The sequence below is a fragment of the Nicotiana sylvestris genome, chromosome 12, assembly GCF_000393655.2.
Source record: "Nicotiana sylvestris chromosome 12, ASM39365v2, whole genome shotgun sequence".
Taxonomy (NCBI): Eukaryota; Viridiplantae; Streptophyta; class Magnoliopsida; order Solanales; family Solanaceae; genus Nicotiana; species Nicotiana sylvestris.
This window is the reverse complement of record NC_091068.1, coordinates 2,828,003-2,846,863: the sequence shown is the minus strand read 5'-3', so window position 1 is coordinate 2,846,863 and position 18,861 is coordinate 2,828,003. Positions and strand designations below refer to the sequence as shown.

General features: G+C 36.3%; 2 protein-coding genes across 2 annotated transcripts; one reads left to right on the top strand and one right to left on the bottom strand.

Moving 5' to 3' along the window:
• Nucleotides 1-289: 289 nt before the first annotated feature.
• Nucleotides 290-1,321, bottom strand: LOC138882607 (uncharacterized). Its single transcript, XM_070163211.1, has one exon. The coding sequence runs from the start codon at nucleotides 1,319-1,321 to the stop codon at nucleotides 290-292; it is 1,032 nt and encodes a 343-aa protein (XP_070019312.1).
• A 3,824-nt stretch (nucleotides 1,322-5,145) lies between these two features.
• Nucleotides 5,146-7,500, top strand: LOC104213205 (subtilisin-like protease). Its single transcript, XM_009762651.2, has one exon. It carries the CDS (start codon nucleotides 5,173-5,175, stop codon nucleotides 7,417-7,419), a length of 2,247 nt encoding a protein of 748 aa, XP_009760953.1. The 5' UTR covers nucleotides 5,146-5,172; the 3' UTR covers nucleotides 7,420-7,500.
• Nucleotides 7,501-18,861: the final 11,361 nt, after the last annotated feature.

Sequence of the window (18,861 nt, the reverse complement as noted above, 5' to 3'; positions counted from 1 at the left end):
CTCATCCTGAAATGTTTGTTTTACGAAAACGACAAAAGGAATATTTATGCCCACTTTTGTTACAGTAATGACACATAACTTCTGACCTACTTTTAGGTCTTTCATTAGTGTTAGTACTAGTCGACTTAGTTCTGGCTGGTCCTTTTCCAGTTGACTTGTAAGTTGTCTGGTTTGACCTAACAGAACTGTGACTGGTGGACTTGTGCATGCCATTGAGTTTCATTTGTAATTCCTCAAACTTTTCTTGAAGTACTTCTTTTTCGATTTCATATACTTCAAGTTTGAGTTTCTAGTCTTTAACTTCTTTAGTGAGTCTCTTAAACTCATTCATCATTTTTTGAGACTCTTTCAAAGTTAAATCAAGAATATCCTGTAATTCATTGCATCTTTCATAGTTATAAGATCTTAACTCACTAGTTTCACCTCGTGCCATCAAACAATTTTCATTTTCTTCATCTGAAGTGTCCTCATCTATCCAGCATCCTGAGGATTTGTTCATTTCGTTTTTCAGAATTGTCATGAAGCGGAGATTTGCTATCTCTTCATGGTTTGAATTGTTCTCATTGCTCCAACTTCCGAAGGATTTGTTCTTGTTGAAGCCTCTAGAGATCTTTCTCTTCAGTTCTGGGCACTCAGCTTGAATATTTCCAAATCTTCCACATTCATAGCACTTTCCATCATTCTTGTCCTGTTCTTTGTATTGCCTGGATCGTCTTGGTGGAATTCTTCCTTTCTTTGTGTTCCTGTATCTTCTCATCAATCCATCCATGTTTCTTGATAGCATAGCAATCTCTTCTTGCAAAGCTTCAGGATTATCATCAATTTCGTTTTCAACAATTTCAGTAGAGGTTTTGAATGTGCATATTTTCTTTTTTTCTTCTTGATTGGTCTTCTTGAGATGCGCCTTTTCAAAAGCAATGAGTTCTCCTCGTAGCTCATCATAAGATAATTTGTTTAGATCTTGAGATTCTAATGTGACTACTTTGGTCTGCCAAGTGATTGGCAAACTCCTGAGAATTTTTCTAACTTGATCACCACTGGTGTAAGGCTTGCCAAATGCCTTTAGATCGCTAATTATTTTGCTAAACTTGGCAAACATCTCTTCAATAGATTCTCCTTCTTTCATTGAAAAGAGTTCGTAATCATGGACCAGCATGTTGATATGTGTTTCCTTTACTTTGTTGGTTCCTTCATAAGTGACCTCAAGCTTGTCCCACATTTCTTTGGCTATGTTACAGCTTGAGATTTTCTCATATTCTTCACCACTTATAGCATTATGAAGCAAATTTCTCGCTTTGTTGTTAACTTGTACCACTTCCATTTGCTCTTTTGTATATGAATCTATATCTTAGAGTGGCAGCTGGTAAGGGATAGTTTCCCTTTTTGATGACTCTCCAAACTTTGACGTCATAAACTTTGGCAAAGATCTCCATTCGCACTTTCCAATGGGAGAAATATTGTCCATTGAAGTATGGTGGTCTAACTTGTGAAGTTCCTTCCTGAAAGAGAGTTCCTATGATAACTTGATTTACCATGATCTTTTCTCACAAGCTGTTAAGCAAAAGTAGAATGTTGCTCTGATACCAATTGAAAGTACAAGAGGGGGTGAATTCTATATTTTTAAGCTTAATCGCTTATTAGTTGACTAGTTTATCGAATAGTCGACTAGATGTAATAACCTAACAGTTATAATGACAAAAGGTAAGATGCAGAAAGTAAATGCAGGAATTAAAGGCACCAGAATTGTATACTGGTTCGGATTCAATGTGAATCCTAGTCCAGTTCCCTTGGATTGCAAGGGAGTTCTCTTTAGCAAATGCGTTTTTCGAGTACAGTTGAAATGACTTGACAACACAGTTCCTCTAACACTCATTTCTTTTTTGATACAATGTCTCACTAGTGTTATACTCTCTCTTTTTTCTCTGATTTGTTACACAGCAGATCTTAGTGAACTACAATGTTTGTTTGCAGTAGAACAAAGAGAGGGATTTTTGGTTCGATCAAAGTATATCTGACTAAGGTTTAAGGCTGGGTATAAATACTTTGATGAAGGTCGAGGCTTGACAACCCAAGAGATTTGATCCTTGGAAAGAGATTGATTCTTTCCAAGAATAAGATAGCTAGTCGTTGCTCTTCCGTGATTTCCTTCTTTTAACAGATGTATGTAATGAAAGCTTGCTCCTTGATTGTTGGTTCTTCCGAAATTAGCCGCGTATCAATCTTTACAGGATCTTCGATCTTCCGGGTATGCTGGCCTTGATTCATGCCTTATATTTAAGCTTGCTTGATTCTGTCCATCGCAGCTAGTCGTTAATCTTTGCTGAGTGATTTGCTGATTGAGTTCTTTCCTTAGGTATCCAGATTTGCGAGTTCTTTTATTAGGCATCCAGATTTGCTGATTGGATTGTAATCTTTGTTGATTGATTTCTTTTCTTAAGCATCAAGATTGACTCCAGCGATCTTGTAGTATCTTCTTAATTCCTTATAATTGATTTCCTGCATAGGTATATTATTTGCATCATTAAAACTGGATCTAACAATACTTACCACTATCACATTTTTTGTTGGTAACATAAAATATCAAACGAGTCTTTTGGGGGACTAAATTAAGCAATGAAGTGTATCGGATCAGGTTGACCCTACTGAGGTTCTTGGAAGATGCATTTAGTTTACTCATTAGTTGGACACTTAACATGCTGCTCAACTGATAATTCGAAAGAGTTGAGTATTTTATGTAGCAAATAGGACAGGTCAATATAATGACAGATATACAAGATTAATTAATACAAATAAGTCACTCAATTAATGTCCACATGGTATAGTAGTACAAAGAAAGTTAAATTACCCGACTTTAGATCGTTATAACATGCACAGAATAGAAAATAAGGGAAATCATGGCTGCCAATTCCTCTAACCTTTAATTTATTAGTGCAACAATTTCCTTTTTTGGGCAAGGAATAACTTTAGTGCTACAACTTTATGATATGAATAACAGGGAGCCTTGGCGTAATTAGTAAAGTTACTGCTATGTAATCAGGAGGTCACAGGTTCAAGCCGTGGAAATAGCCTTTTGCAGAAATTAATGTAGAGTAAGGCTGCGTATAATAGACCCTTGTGGTTCGATCCTTCTCCAGGCCCCGCGCATAGCGAGAGCTTAATGCATCGGACTGCCTTTTTAAAAAACTATCTTAATTAAAGGCAAACCAAACTTCTTTTGAGGGGACAGAAAAAGGAGGTCGTTTTAAAAAAAAATATTAATAGACCATTCGAAAAATCATCAAAGGGTGTGGTAAGATGATTGTGGTATCTCTACTCTTAATTAGAAGTTATGATTCGAGCCTTAAAAATAAAGAACCTTTTGATAGGGACTCTTTTGGTGAGCCTACTTCGCACGATGACGAACCTTGAGAATGAACAACTTCTTGGTAGAGTGCTTTACCCCCTTACTACCCTCTTAGTGGGCCTATGCCACATGATTACAGATTAGTCGGGTTAGTGAGTTTTAGATATCGGATCTCTAGAGCAAACAAAAAATATGAGGACTTTTAATACATTTTACCGGTCGGCCAAAAATAATTACATTCGCTAGTTAAATATACAAGAAAAATATGCACTGTCATACTGATTACGTAAAAATGTGTATATTATTTGTATACTGTATATTAATATAATTTGCCGACTATTATTTTAGAGATGACTATATACTGTTTAGATTTTCTAAAATAACAAAAAAAAAATCCATTGGAAGTAATTAAGCATATGATTCTTAAAACTTTAAAAATCTTTTCCTTATACCCAACTCATCTTGAGTCAAAATTGGCAGGCTGTAAACATATGCTACAAAGTTGGCACATTTGCAATGTAAGAAATCTATCCCGCTATTTTCTCTTCTAATAAATTTCACATGAACATCACATGTCTGTTTTTGACTATGAAATTAAATAGTAGAATTGTTCTAAAGTCCACTGAAAAATCACGTCTTGGTCACTAATTAAGACGAAAATAAAATACTTGGCTAAAATATCTACCATAATAGTAGAAACAATTGGTAGTTGTGGAAGATTAATAGTGGACTATTAGTGAAGGTTAAAGCACTTTTAACGGCGGAGTAATTTTTGGTAATTAAAAGATTAATGCTATAATGACAATTTAGCGAAGGAAAAATTTGATCGCTAAAAGGATGTATAACGACTGGATTTCTTTTCGTCGCTAAAGGTTCTATTACAACAGGATTTCTTGAAATTCGATCGTTAACTTTTAACGTGAGGACTTTTAGAGACTGACAACGACCGAATTTTTTTCGATCGTTATTGACCAATAATGACCGGATTAAGATTTTTAGCAATCGGATCTTCCCTCGCTAGAAGCCTTTTTTTTTTTTTTGTAGTGCTACATGTCAAGGGAATTAACAATTTTTATATATAGAAGCTTTTTTGACAATAAATCAAAATCCCCCGGAGAATACGCAAATATACGAGATTATACTGACCAACACCTATGATTGAATTAAAGTTGTCTTTAGCTTATTTCTACATTATAATTTTTCGACTAAAGAAATCTATAATTGAACTCTCTTTGGGTCATGTAACTCTACTCCTTGGTTTCAGTAAAATTACATTCAATGACCTTGAACACGAATGGTCTTGATTTTTTGACCGCCACTTGCCCTATGGGCAAATCTTTAAGGTCAAAAGTCAAACGAGTTACCCATGATGCAAGCGATGGGCACACCTGTTAAACTTGAAGTTCTGCCAATGGTGCAAGCGGCGGTAAAAAATCAAGATCACCCACTTCCAAGGCGATTCTTGCAAATCACCCCTTGGTTTACAAGAAGGTGTTAATAGATTCTAGAGCAGGTTTTCCAAAGCTAATTACCAAAAATCTTTTTTTTTTCGCAATTAAAACAGCCAAAAATGTCAATGCCAATATAGTTTAAGTCCTTGCAAATAAAAACTTGTACTTAAGAAAAAGATTATGAGAATCAAGCTTAGGCACATGGTGATTAAGACTAATCATATCTAGGAAACTTACATGGCGAGTTTACCGGGTCTTGCACCAAATGAGCAATAATAATTGCAGGGCCAGAACACTATATATATTAGTAGTAAGAATAATGCAAAAAATATCAAACTCTACTTTCCTAACTATTACATCATTAGCCAATTTTCAGCCATGAAAATGTTGAAAATCCTTTTGGTTATTTTTTCTATACTTGGTTGTTTTTCATGGCCTAGTATGCAAAGCGATTCGGAGATATACATAGTTCAAGTTGAATCGCCAGAAAGCCGAATTGGCATTCAATCATCACGAACGGATTTGGAAAGTTGGTATAGTTCTTTCTTGCCAAAAACCATTGCAACTACTGGCTCAAATGAAGATCAGCCGCGATTGATATATTCGTATCACAATGTGATGAAAGGTTTTGCAGCAAGATTATCAGTAGAGCATGTGAAAGAAATGCAGAAGAAACCAGGCTTTATATCTGCACGGCCGCAGAGGATATTGTTTTTACACACAACACATAGTCCAAGTTTTCTTGGATTGCAACAGAACATGGGGTTGTGGAGGGATTCTAACTATGGAAAAGGTGTGATCGTTGGAGTTTTGGACACTGGGATTTATCCTGACCATCCATCATTTAGCGATAAAGGAATGCCTCCTCCGCCTGCTAAATGGAAGGGCAAATGTGAATCAAACTTCACTACAAAATGTAACAACAAGCTCATTGGCGCGAGGACTTTTGGACAAGCTAGTGAAACGCCGCTTGATGATAATGGACATGGTACACATACGGCTAGTACTATTGCTGGACGTTTTGTGGATGGTGCTAATGTGAATGGTAATGCTAATGGCACTGCAGTTGGGATTGCTCCACTCGCTCACCTTGCTATTTATAAGGTTTGCGATTCTTTTGGTTGCTCTGATAGTGACATTCTAGCTGCAATGGACGCAGCTATTGATGACGGTGTTGATATCCTGTCCCTGTCTCTAGGGGGAGGTAGTAAGGCATTCTATAATGATCCAATTGCGCTTGGCGCGTATAGTGCAACACAAAGAGGTATTCTTGTAAGTTGTTCAGGTGCTAATAATGGGCCATATGATAGCACATTATCAAATGAAGCCCCCTGGATTATGACAGTAGGCGCGAGCACTATTGACAGAAAACTTAAAGCTACTGTTAAGCTTGGAAACAGAAAAGAATTCGAGGGCGAATCAGCTTTTCATCCAAAGGGTCACAATTCAGCATTTTTCCCTTTGTTTGATCCTGCATTGAATGCAACTGATTTCGACAGCCCTTATTGCGGAACAGGTACGTTGAATGACCCTGATATTAAAGGCAAAATAGTTTTGTGCATGGCGGGTGGTGGTTATAGCAGGATTGAGAAAGGACAAGCAGTAAAGGATGCGGGTGGTGTTGGCATGATTATTTATAGTTCACCTGATGATGGTTTCACCAAATTCGCCGATGCTCATGTCCTTCCGGCTTTGTATATTACATACAAAGATGGAATAGAAATTCTTGACTATATGAACACAACATCAAAACCTATTGCAAGACTTGCATTTCAAGGAACAATAATCGGAGATAAAGATGCACCGGTGGTTGCTGCATTTTCTTCTCGCGGACCAAGCTCAGCTAGTCCAGGAATCTTGAAACCTGATATTATTGGCCCTGGTGTTAACATTCTCGCGGCTTGGCCTCCCTCTCCTGATAACAAACCAACCATTAAACCTAACTTCTTTCTCGCGTCTGGCACCTCTATGTCTTGTCCTCACCTCAGTGGAGTAGCAGCATTGCTGAAAAGCGCGCATCCCACTTGGTCCCCTGCAGTTATTAAATCAGCAATCATGACAACGGCTAATATAGTAAACCTCGCCAATGATCCCATCTTAGATGAAAGGCTACTTCCAGCTAACATCTTCGCCGTTGGTGCAGGACATGTCAATCCATCAAAAGCTAATGATCCAGGGCTAGTTTACGATACACGATTTAAGGACTACTTGCCTTATTTATGTGGTTTGAACTACACAAATCGACAGGTGGGAAATCTTCTACAACGTAGGGTGGATTGTAAACAAGTGAAAAGTATTCCTGAAGCGCAACTAAATTATCCTTCATTCTCTATCACACTCGGGGCAAATTCTCAGATATATACGAGAACAGTAACTAACACTGGGGACGCTAAATCATCTTACAATGTGGAAATAGGTTCACCACCGGGCGTTTCTGTGATTGTTAAGCCCTCTACTCTAAAATTCTCGAAGTTGAACCAGAAGTTCAAATATCAAGTAACATTTTCAAAAAGAGCTAATAGCTCAAACAGTGGTATTGTTCAAGGATTCTTGAAATGGACTAGTAATAAGTACTCTGTAAGAAGTCCAATTGCAGTTGTGTTAGACACTACAATTGGTTTCTAGTTTAATTTCTATTTTTAGTAATGGGAACAATGTATAACAAGTCTATATATTAGTGGTTTCAATAAAAACTGTAGACTAAGTTCCAAAAGTATTCACATTCTATTTGGCCACACAGATTCAGTTATTCTGTGAAATTATAATCCCACCTTCTATATCTGTTAGGTAATACCAAGATTTTGGCATAAAATTTATATCGATATTCGCTTATACCGATATTAGTTAACACCAATCAAAGGCGGACCTATGTGTAACCTTGAGGGGTCATCACACCCCGTAAATTTCGGCAGAAATCCTGTATTGTACACCTTGAAAATGATTAATTTAAATCACTTGGCTCCCTAAACACTAAAAGCCTTTAGAGAGCACTGGTTGAGCAGAATATTGGTGCCCTCGTCGTGTTAAAATCCTGGATCTGCTTCTAACATTTTGAAGAAATCTCTACAAGTTTTAAAGAACCAAGTATTACTTTAAATTGAATTGACATATTGTCTCCAATCTGGTGGTTGTTTTATGAAATTAACTTTACTTTGTCAATCATTTCCCCCCACATGGTATTCAAGAACCACATCACTGCAAGTAAAAAGCACATTGTATTAAGTATGTAGTATATGCATAGAACCTAAAGAATAGAAAATTAGTAACAACTTCAGCAATGATCTGCATATGTTGTGCTTGATCTGCACTCAAGGGTGTAATTTATCGGTCAATAAATTCGGGGAAAGTCATGGATGAAAAGCCAAGGTTCAAATTTTAGTAGATTCTTTAAGAAACGGTAGGTAATTTTTTATCATCAGTCTAAGTTTTGATAGATAGAGTTGCTCGATATATGTGCTGGTGAGAGGTAACATGTATTCAATGGAATATTCAAGGTGTGTTCAAACTTGAGCCATGTCAATTTACCAAACAGTCCCATAGTGAAAATCAAGAAAAGCAACCTATAGAACAGTTTGTGGTTGCAAACTTTACAGTATAGCTGTCAATATGGGCCGGGCCAGGCTGCTGTCAATATGGGTCGGGCCGGGCTAAGCCAGCCCGGCCCACGTAGACTTTCACAATTAACGGGCTGGGTTGGGCTAGCCCACCGTTTTGATGGGCCTTATAATGGTCAGCCCAACCCAGCCCTATGTGGGCCGCGAGCCCCCACGGGCCTGCCCATCATTTTTAAAAATATAATTTTATATTTTTTCTTTAAGTTCTGACCTAAAAAAGATAATTATTTAAAAGTTAAAAAATATCTTATTGGAAAAAACTCGCAAAACTTAATAATTTTTTATATTGTTCCAATATATCACAATAAATACTAAAAAAAGTAAAAGACAGGACTATATTTCATTCACTAAAAGTCAAAACTTAAAACAAACTATTCAAGAGAACGTTCATGATGCTTATGAGATATCCAACACATCATCTTCATCAAATACATTTGAATCCGCTTGTGACAAGGTCGTCTTAACATCTTCACTTTCATCTACAATTCATATGCAATATTAATTAGTTAAATATTAAAAAAAATTAAATTTTAAAAATTAATAATATTTAAATTCACATAAAAAAATATTACCAGTTTGAGTTTGGAAAAATCTGTGCAGCCAATTTCGAGTAGTAACAAGTGTTTGGACATTTTCATAATAAATGTAACTTCTGTACTTTGTAAGAACACGCCACCAATGCTAAATATTGATTCCGATGGTACAATGGTAATAACAATGCTAAGTACATCACGCACCATCATTGAAAGATCGTGATATTTTCTAGAATGGTCCTTCCAATACATGACAACATCATCTCTTGAAACTTCTCAAGATCAAGTTTTGGTTCCTCTTAATAAAGATCCAATTCTGACTTTCCATCTCTAAAAGCAGTATACTTTTTATTTTTTATATATTTTAAATAAATATTTTATTAGGCCCACGGGGCCGGCCCAGCCTCAATCAAGCCTCACGGGCCACGGGCTTACTCGGGCCGGGCATAAAAGCCTCGTTTTTTAAAGGGCTCCAAAAATTCTAGCCCAGCCCTGCTAAATCACGGGTTGGGTTTATAGTGAAAAAATCATACAGATCTCCCAACTCAATCCTCTAGTCAGTAGACATGTCAACATCCACCCGGCTAGGATTCATTTTATGTGGCACTGTTTGTTTGAATGGAGTTTAAAAAGAATACAGACTTTTGAAATTTTTGGTATTAACTACATCGTGATATTTTTTTTGGCTATAAAAACATACCATAAAGGGTAATAAGAAGTTTAAACTTTAGAGTTAAATTGTTTCCAAATATATAAATATGCCATTATTTTTTGAACATACTAAAATAGGAAATAGTATCATATAAAATAGAACAAAGGAAGTAGTAAGTACTAGAAGTCAACATCGACACGACTGCATATTTCCACTTCTTATATACTCTCGTTTTTTCATCTTATATGACGGTGTTTGACCGAGTACAATATTTAAGAAAGATGACTTCTGAAATTTATTATCTTATATATGTCATGATAATTATGAGACTGTAAAAGCATGTCATTAAGGCTATAATGAGAAGTTGAAAATTAAATTATTTTCAAATTTAAACATGTCATTCTTTTTTAAACGGTAAACAAAAGTAATAGCTAAATAGCTAAATTTCTCATTTCATGTCTTATCTTTCCTGAGGATCATTTTCTTTGCCCTTTCAAGTTAGTTTAGGGCATCTTTCTCCCATATTATTATGGTAAAATACCCATATAATGTTTTATCAATTAGTTTTGTAAGCATTCAAAATATCCCTAGTGCTGATAGTTTCATTAATAGATTATGCAATAGCTTTGGTTGTTAGTGAGATGATTATGCTTTTCTCATGTAGAATTTGTTGGAACTGACAAGATACATACAAATAAAGAAAAGAGCCATCTCATGTTTCCAGAAAATTAAAGAGCTAGGGTCCTTTGACACTTGTTATTTGTCTAGTCACAATCATAAAGAGAATAAATCACAGGCTCCTAAATATTCCAGTAGTAGGTACACCTAAAAAGACTAGCACAATGTACGAACTATCTCGCATTCACGTAGAGTTCGAAAAAGGGCCGTATCCTGAGAAGTGTGATATAGGGTGATTCCAAGATTTTAATCCATAATTAGGGGTGACAAAATAGTTAAAAGAAAACAGCTAACCACCATATTATCCGCTAAAAAATGAGTTGGATAATAAACTTTTTAAAAATGGGTCAAATATGGATAAGAATCATATTATCCATTTAGAAAATGGATAAGCAATGGTCTAACTTTTACATTTGTAAAGCCTCAAATTGAGGGTTCCTCAAGTTATGGAGACTAAGAATTCTCCCAAAAGTGATCATATGCAAGAATTTATGGATAATATAATTACCCATATTGTCCGCCGGTTAAACCGTTTTTTATCCATATTAAATATGGGTCGCGTCGGATAATTGATCCGTTTTTACATTACCCGTTTTCGACCCCAATCATATCCGACCTGATCCGCCCGTTTGTCACTCCTATCCGTGATTTATAGGACACCCATAGACAACTTTGATGTTGCTCAAGACTCCCCTTTACTTAAAAAAACATTTGCAAATAAATCTTTGTTTATATATCTATATCATATTTTATACTAAAAGTGAGAAGCTCCTTCCTGCAAAGTTGGATTACTATTTTGCTCCTATTGTAAATTATTTTTAAGTAAAATGTAATAAAATATTAAACATTTAATATAATAAATATGAAATAGTAATATTATAAGTACATGACCTAATTAAAAAGGATGAATCCGTTGAAAAGAGCTTGGGTAACATATAAACAATAAATTGTCTGAAATCATATGCACATTAATGGCTGCTTCTTTCAGTTTCAATTCCTAATAAAGTTACTGAAATCATTAATTTGGTTTTTAACCCCCACGGTTCTTTTTGAAGAACACCCCTTCCGTTTCTTTTCCCTAATTAAGTTATAGAAATCATTCCTTTACTTATTATTTGCAGTAATTTACTCTTTATATTTTGTTCTTTCATCTTTCATGATAACTCCTTCTACATGTGATAATAGGTTAAATCTAGGTAATTTGGCGATTGTTTATGCTCTCACTTGATTATATTCCAATATCATAATATGGTTAATTGATGAAAAATAGGCTCTAATTGTAAATTGTATACCTTGCAAGATGAGGAGCCTATGTGATACCTTAAAAAGTTGTGATTGGAACCATTTTGGAGCAAGAAAGACCCCTTAGAGCTGAGTACGTTTGAAGATGAGGAAAAGAAGTAATGAAACACAGAACTGGACATGCGTGCCCAGGTGCGCGACCGCGCTCCTTTTAGCGCCTCCATGACAGAATCTCAGCCAACTAGCGTGGCCAGATGCGCGGCCAGGTGCGCGGTCGCGCTAGTCCAAAATCCGGAAAGAGTTATTTAGGGGCAGAATTGGAAATCTGGAGGAAAACTCACTTAACCTATATAAAGTCAAGCTCGCCCAAGGAAGAGAGGGGAGAGGTTTTCAGAGTCTAATGCAAGAAATAGAGAGGCAAAAGGAAAGGAGGAGATTTGACCATCAAGTTCTTCTTTTCTTCTCTTGGTTTTTGCTATTTGTGATGAAATTGAACCTATTTGTGATGAACACTAGTATGAGTGGCGAAAACCCATTGTTCTAGGGTCATGGGTGAAACATGAATGTTGTTGTTTGAAGTTTAATTTGACAAAGTTGGTTTATCATATTGGGTTGTTTATTTAATTCTGCTTTAATTTATTTTGCTGAGTAGCTAACAGTGAAATACTATCTACAAATCTTTAATTGAACTCGAAAGTGGGAACCTTAGATTGCATATAGAATTAAATAGAGTAAGTTCTTGAACCTGGACCTCGGGGAACGGATTAGCAATTGGGATAGACATATACCTAATTGCATTGCTTGGTTGAAATACAGAAATTGTAAATACATTCTTGTTAATCTTAATTCCATAGACATATAGGCATTGGGTTAACTTGAATAGGCGAGTAAGAACTCGACAGATTCTTATGAGTAACATTAACCCTATCAATCAACAATTCAGATAAATCGATTAGTCATTTTAAGCCAAGAACATAACACGATTGTTAACTAGCATGTGACCCTGGAATATCCTCTCCTACTGTTTGTTACTCGAAATTGTTATTTGTTTGGTTAATTGCTCTAGTTAGATTATTGCTTGGTAATTTAGGTAGTAAAATAATTACATCTCTATTTTGTAAAAAAACCTCTTGGGTAGACAAATTAATTGAGTTTGAATTAGTCAACAGTTAATCATAAGTCTTCGTGGGAACGATACTCTACTCACTACTTTATTACTTGACGATCACGTGCACTTGCGTGAGTGTTTTTGGTCGCAACAACATGCCTTTTCAGATTCTTCCCAGCACTCTATATAAATGCACAATAAGGTGTCTTTGTCCCACCATCCTTGTATTCTTTCTGGTACAGTTTTTTACAGGCTTTTTGGTTGCCGCATCACAAAATTGGTAATAATTCTACACTCTTGTCATTACCTTTAAACTTTATTAAGATAATCATATATTTTGCCAACTAACTTTGCTTGATTTTTCAATTAAACCTTAAGAATCAGTAGCTTCTTTGAACATTACTCTTATCTTGCAACTATATATTGCATTTGGTGCTTCATCTTCTAATGATATATATTTGCAACTATATATTGCATTTGGTGCTTCATCTTCTAAAGGACATATATTCGATAGGTAAAAAATTCTACATTACAACAATATATTGTGTTTGCCTTTATTCTCCTAGCTACTACAGGATAACTTACAATAGGAAACGAAGAAGAGCTAGGAAAGTTGTGCATACCTATTAGCAAGTTGAAGAAATATGCTACAGAATGGGTAATAAAAGTTTTAGTCATTGGACGAGGCTTAATAAAGAAATACAAAAATGAGGATGTAACGACCCGACCGGTCGTTTTGTGCTTTTTTATTTTAATCGCCAGTTCTCGGGCATGACTTGCCCCGCTTGATGTATTATGACTGATGTAAATTATTGGTTTTGGTTTTCACGGAAATCGGAATGAAATTGAAAGAACAGTTCTCAATTGTAGCTTAAAAATTTGAAGGATTTGACTTATTTGTATATGAGCTCGGATCGGAATTTTTATGATTTGGTTAGCTCCGTTGGGTGATTTATTGCTTAGGTGTGTAATCGGAATTAGTTTTGGAGGTTCAGAGTAGAATTAGGCTTGAATTGGCGAAGTTGAGATTTTGGCGATTTCCGGTTGGTAGGTGAGATTTTGATCCGGGGGTCGGAATGGAATTCCGAGAGTTTCAGTAGCTTTGTTGTGTCATTTGGGATGTGTGTGCAAAATTTTAGGTCATTTGGACGTGGTTTGGTTGGGTTTTTGATCAAAAGCGTGTTTCGGAAGTTCTTAGAAAACTTAGGCTTGAATTCGATGTGATTTGGTAGATTTGATGTTGTTTGAAGTATTTTGATGATTGGAACAAGTTTGAATAAGGTATTGGGTTATGTTTGTACTTTTGGTTGAGGTCCCGGGGGCCTCGGTGTGATTTCGGGTGGTTATCGGAGAATTTGGAAATTTGTTGCAGCTTCAGATTTGCTGCTTCTGTTATTTCCGCATCTGCGGGTTGTGGACCGCATATGCGGAGCCGCATGTGCGGTTGATTAGTCGCAGAAGCGAAAATGTGCCTGCTGGGCTGAGACCGCAAAAGCGGTTAGGTGAGCCGTATCTGCGATGTCGCAGATGCGGGGATTTGATCGCAGATGCGATTGTTGGACAGTTGAGTGATTTCCACAGATGAGGAGAAATGACCGCAGAAGCGGTACCGCAGGAGCGGTGGTGGGTTCGCAGATGCAAAAAACCTAAGGCAGAATATTTTAAGTTATTTAATCCACGATTTTTGGGTCATTTTTCCTCCATAGTTGGTCTTTTTGAGAGCTTTTTGAAGGAAATCGAAGAGGGATTCAAGGAGAAGCATTTGGAGGTAAGATTTTCGAACCTAAAACTCGAATCTATTGTGAAATCCACCTAGAAATTTATGGAAACTAAGCTAAAAATGGAAGAACTAGGGCTTGGGATTTTGAAACTTTTGAATTGGGATTTGAAGGACCATTTAAGGTCGAATTTGAGAACTTTTGATATGTATGAACTCGTGGAGGGATAAGAAACCTGTTGATATAAAAATTTCTGAGTTTCGAGAAGTGGGCCCGGGGCTCGGGTTTTTCTAATTTTGGGATTTTTGATATTTTTCAATTGTTTTCGCTTGGACTTTGCTCCCTTAGCATGTTGTGATGTATTCGTTCTGATTTTGGATAGATTCGATGCGCGTGGAGACCAATTTGAGAGGCAAAGGCGTCGCGAGCTAGAGATTTCGCCGGTTCGAGGTGAGTAATGATAGTAAATGATACTCTGAGGGTTTGAAACCCCGGATTGCACATCGTAGTGATATATTTAGGTGAGGCACATGCTTGACGACGAGCGTGGAGTCGTGTACTATTGGGGATTGCGACTTGGTCCGTCCCGATTGATGATTTTACCACGTATTTAACTAGAAACTAATTGTTATCATCATTATCTGGGCTGAATGCCATATTTTGGCCTAGTGCCAGCTATTTGAACCCTTCGGGGATTTGTTGTTGATATTTCTTCACTGTTTTGATTTTATAGTTGAACTCAGTCATGTTATTATCCACTGTTTTCAAAACTCAGCCAAGTTTATTTTGCTTTAACACTTGAAATGATATTTCGAACATCATGTTTGGGTTGAGCATCATGTTTTACTGTTGCCCGAGTGGCTTATGTGATTTTTGACTGAGTAAGGTCGAGGGCCTGTATTGTAAGGATACTTTTGGATCGGGCTGCACGCTGCAGCAGTGAGATACTGATTTGATTATAAGGCCGAGGGCCTGAGATATGTACGCCACGAGGTGGCTTGTTGATTGAATGAGGCCGAGGGCCTAGATTTGCTGCTACAAGATGACTTGATATTGCGTTTGGGCCGTAAGGGGCCCCTCCCGGAGTCTGCACACCCCGAGTGAGTGCCGTCGACGAGATATATGGATCGGGCCGCACGCCGCGGAGATATATGAATCGGGTTGCACGCTGCAACGGTGCTGGTACTGTTCTATGTGTTTACTTTATTTCATTTGTCTGCCATTATCTGTTGTTTGTGCTACTTCATGTGATATCTACCTGATTGCCTGGCATTATCTATTAATTGAGTGTTGTGCCCGAGAGGCGGATTTTTGTGCTTATCTGCACTATTTGTTTGCATTCATTTGCGCAACCGTTGAAAACTCATTTTCAAAAGAGATTTAAACTGAGTTAAGATGTTTTTCTAAAGATTTCACAGCTTCACTGCTTTTCTCAAAGGGTTTTACACTGCTCTATACAGCATGATGGTTTGTTTTACGTGATTTCTTACTGCTCACTTATTATTTACCTTTATTACTCACTGAGTTGGAGTACTCACTTTACTTCCTGCACCTCGTGTGTAGATGCAGGTATTTGTTCACCCGGTAGCGGGTTTTGAGCTGGTTGGAGGCTAAGTTATCAGAGTTTAGTGAGGTGATTGTCAGCGTTCGCAGCACCGCATTTCTTCCTTTTGTTTATCAGTCCTATTTTATAGATTTCAGACCTTGGAGTTGTATTTATACTCTAATAGATGCTCGTGACTTGTGACACCCCGGTTTGGGCTGTGTTTGGGTTGTATTCCACACTTAATAAAGAAATCTTTTGTTTGGACTGTGGTTATTTAATTATGCTAAAACTGTTTATTAATATTAACTATTCTGAAAAGGTGAAATGGGTTGGTTGACTGGCCTTGTCTTCACGAGAGGCGCCATCACGATCGGATCGGGGTTTGAGTCGTGACAGAGAATGATGAAGGTGTATGTTGGCAACTAATATTCATTGATGAAGAGGTAATTTAATTTAATTTTAATATTTTCTTTTATTCAATTCTCAATGCACTGCCTCCTTTGGTGACTTTATTGCTTGTCCGTATTGACACAGGGAACAAAAATACAAACTACTCTTTTCAACAATGATGTTCAAGTATGAAAGAATTTTTTTGACCAAAATAAAAGCTACTACATTATAAATGGAAAGATAAGCGGCAAAAAATCAAACTTCTTATCTGTGCACAAGGACCTTGAAGTAGCATTTAATAGCAATACAGAAGTAATACAGTGCAATACTGAATTTATGTATCAACAATTCTCTAATGGTTTTATTTCTTTGGACGAGTCAGAACAATTCACTAATGAGATTTTATTTGGTAAATAACTACATATATCTATTGAGTATTTTGCAACTGCAATTATTCAATATTTAATAATTTATTTTTTTAGATGTGGTTTGTATTGTAATAAAAGTGAAAGCACTAAATGGAGAAGGACGAAGCAAAAGGCGAGAAGTAATAGTTACGAACGAGAGGTAAGTTACCAGCAGTTATTCGTCACTCATGTTTTAAACTTTAGTACTTGCAAAAGTAGAATGTAATTTTTAAGACACTCAATTTTAAATATGTAGGTATGATAGGAAAACTTTGACTTTGTGGGGAGACTTAGCTGAAATTGAGGGGAAATTATTAGAGAGCATTGAAAATTCCAAGCCGGTAGTAGCCTTTTGTGATGTTAAAAGCTCTACTTTCCAAGGTATAACACCTCATACCTTATGTATTTCCATAATTTTTTTGACAGCCTTAAGGTAACACTAAATTCGCTAATCCTTTTTAAATAGGGGATTTGTCCTTTCGACAACGTCTGTTAGTATCGTGCTAATCTACCCAACATTTGAGAAGGCGAAAGATCTCAACAAATGGTAAATTGTCAATTTCTCTTTTAACTTATTTACTCTCCATATGTTAGGTATATGGAGCATTCTAAAGGAAGTTTTACAATACAGGAATGACAATATGAAGGCAAGCAAGATAGACATAAGTTTAATGCCAAGTAGACTAATGCAAATAGCTAGAGAAGTCAAAATCACTGATATTATAGACGGCTCAATTGTCAACTTGAAGGTACATTTACCTTCAAAAATCTAGCACAATGTATCCTACATTTATATGTTTACAACCTAACAAAATGTCCCTCCTAATTTAAGTATAGGGCATATATTGTAAGTTCAAAGCAAAAATTACTGACATCAACAGTAACCATGACCCATGGTACCATGCTTGCAAGAAATGCCACAAGCGAGTAACTGTTATAAAGAGTAGTGCCACTTGTGGCTACTGTAAGATAGAAGATATTGATTATGATGAAAGGTAAAATACATGAACATATATATTATCCAGAACTAACAATTGAAGAGTTAATGATCTAATTATTGAATTGTGCTTTAGATATAGGTTAAACTTTGATGTTTCTACGGAAGAACAATATATAAGTATTAGGTTGTTTGACGGTGCATGATACTTTTTTGGTTGCGATGTCAAAGAGTATGTTGATTCACCATCTGAAAAGGTAAAATACATATTAGACAAAAGAAACATTCAGGTTGAATAAGTTCTCCATATGTTTTAGCCGATATTTATACTAATGTATTTGCATTTTTACTCCTACAGAAAGAGGAATCAAAGTATTATCGCAAGTTGATTTTGAGTAAGGGAAAAGAATTCAATATTCTCGTGAAGATTGATCGAACAATTGCAAAAGAAGATAGGAGCAACAATTTGGTTGCTGAGGAAATACATGAAGTTATAAAAGTTGTTCCGACCGATGAAATTACGTTGACACGCCATTAATTAAGCTAAGAAGGAAGAGGAGCAACAAGAATAAAGATAACAATGACAAACACAATCCAATGCTTGATAAAAAGATCAAAGTGAAAAAAAATTAGTTGCTTTTGTGACAAAACTGCAGGACTTAAAAGACCAAATTTTCAAAAAAGAAATATTTGGAATTGTTGCAAAAGAGAGGGCTACCTCATATACACCTTATCCTCATATTGAAAGAAGGCCACAAGATAAAAACAGCAGATCAGTACGATAAGTTTATATCTGCAGAAATTCCAAACAAATCTAAATATCCGCTCTTGCATGAATTAGTAGTCAAGCATATGATGCATGGTCCATGTGGACAACATCGTCCAACGAATTCATGCATGCAAGATGGACAATGCAGGTATCATTATCCTCGCTCTTTCATCAACAAATCAATGCAAGCAAAGTATGGCTATCCAATTTACAAAAGAAGAAATGATGGAAGGTTTGAGACCGTTCGCGGAATGAAAATGAATAACCAATGGGTTGTGCCATATAATGCTTATCTTCTTACGAGATACAATTGTCAAATTAATGTCGAGGTCTGCTCGGGGTAAAGGCAAAAAAATACCTTTACAAGTATATATATATAAAGGCCATGATAGGTGTGTCGTTTATATTGAGTCTGGTGATGGAGAAAAAATCATTAATGAGATCCAAATTTTTCAAGATGCGAGGTGGGTTTC

Bases quoted from the DNA above. Each gene is read 5' to 3' on its own strand.
- LOC138882607 (XM_070163211.1), bottom strand. From the start codon at position 1,321: ATGGAAGTGGTACAAGTTAACAACAAAGCGAGAAATTTGCTTCATAAT.
- LOC104213205 (XM_009762651.2), top strand. From the start codon at position 5,173: ATGAAAATGTTGAAAATCCTTTTGGTTATTTTTTCTATACTTGGTTGT.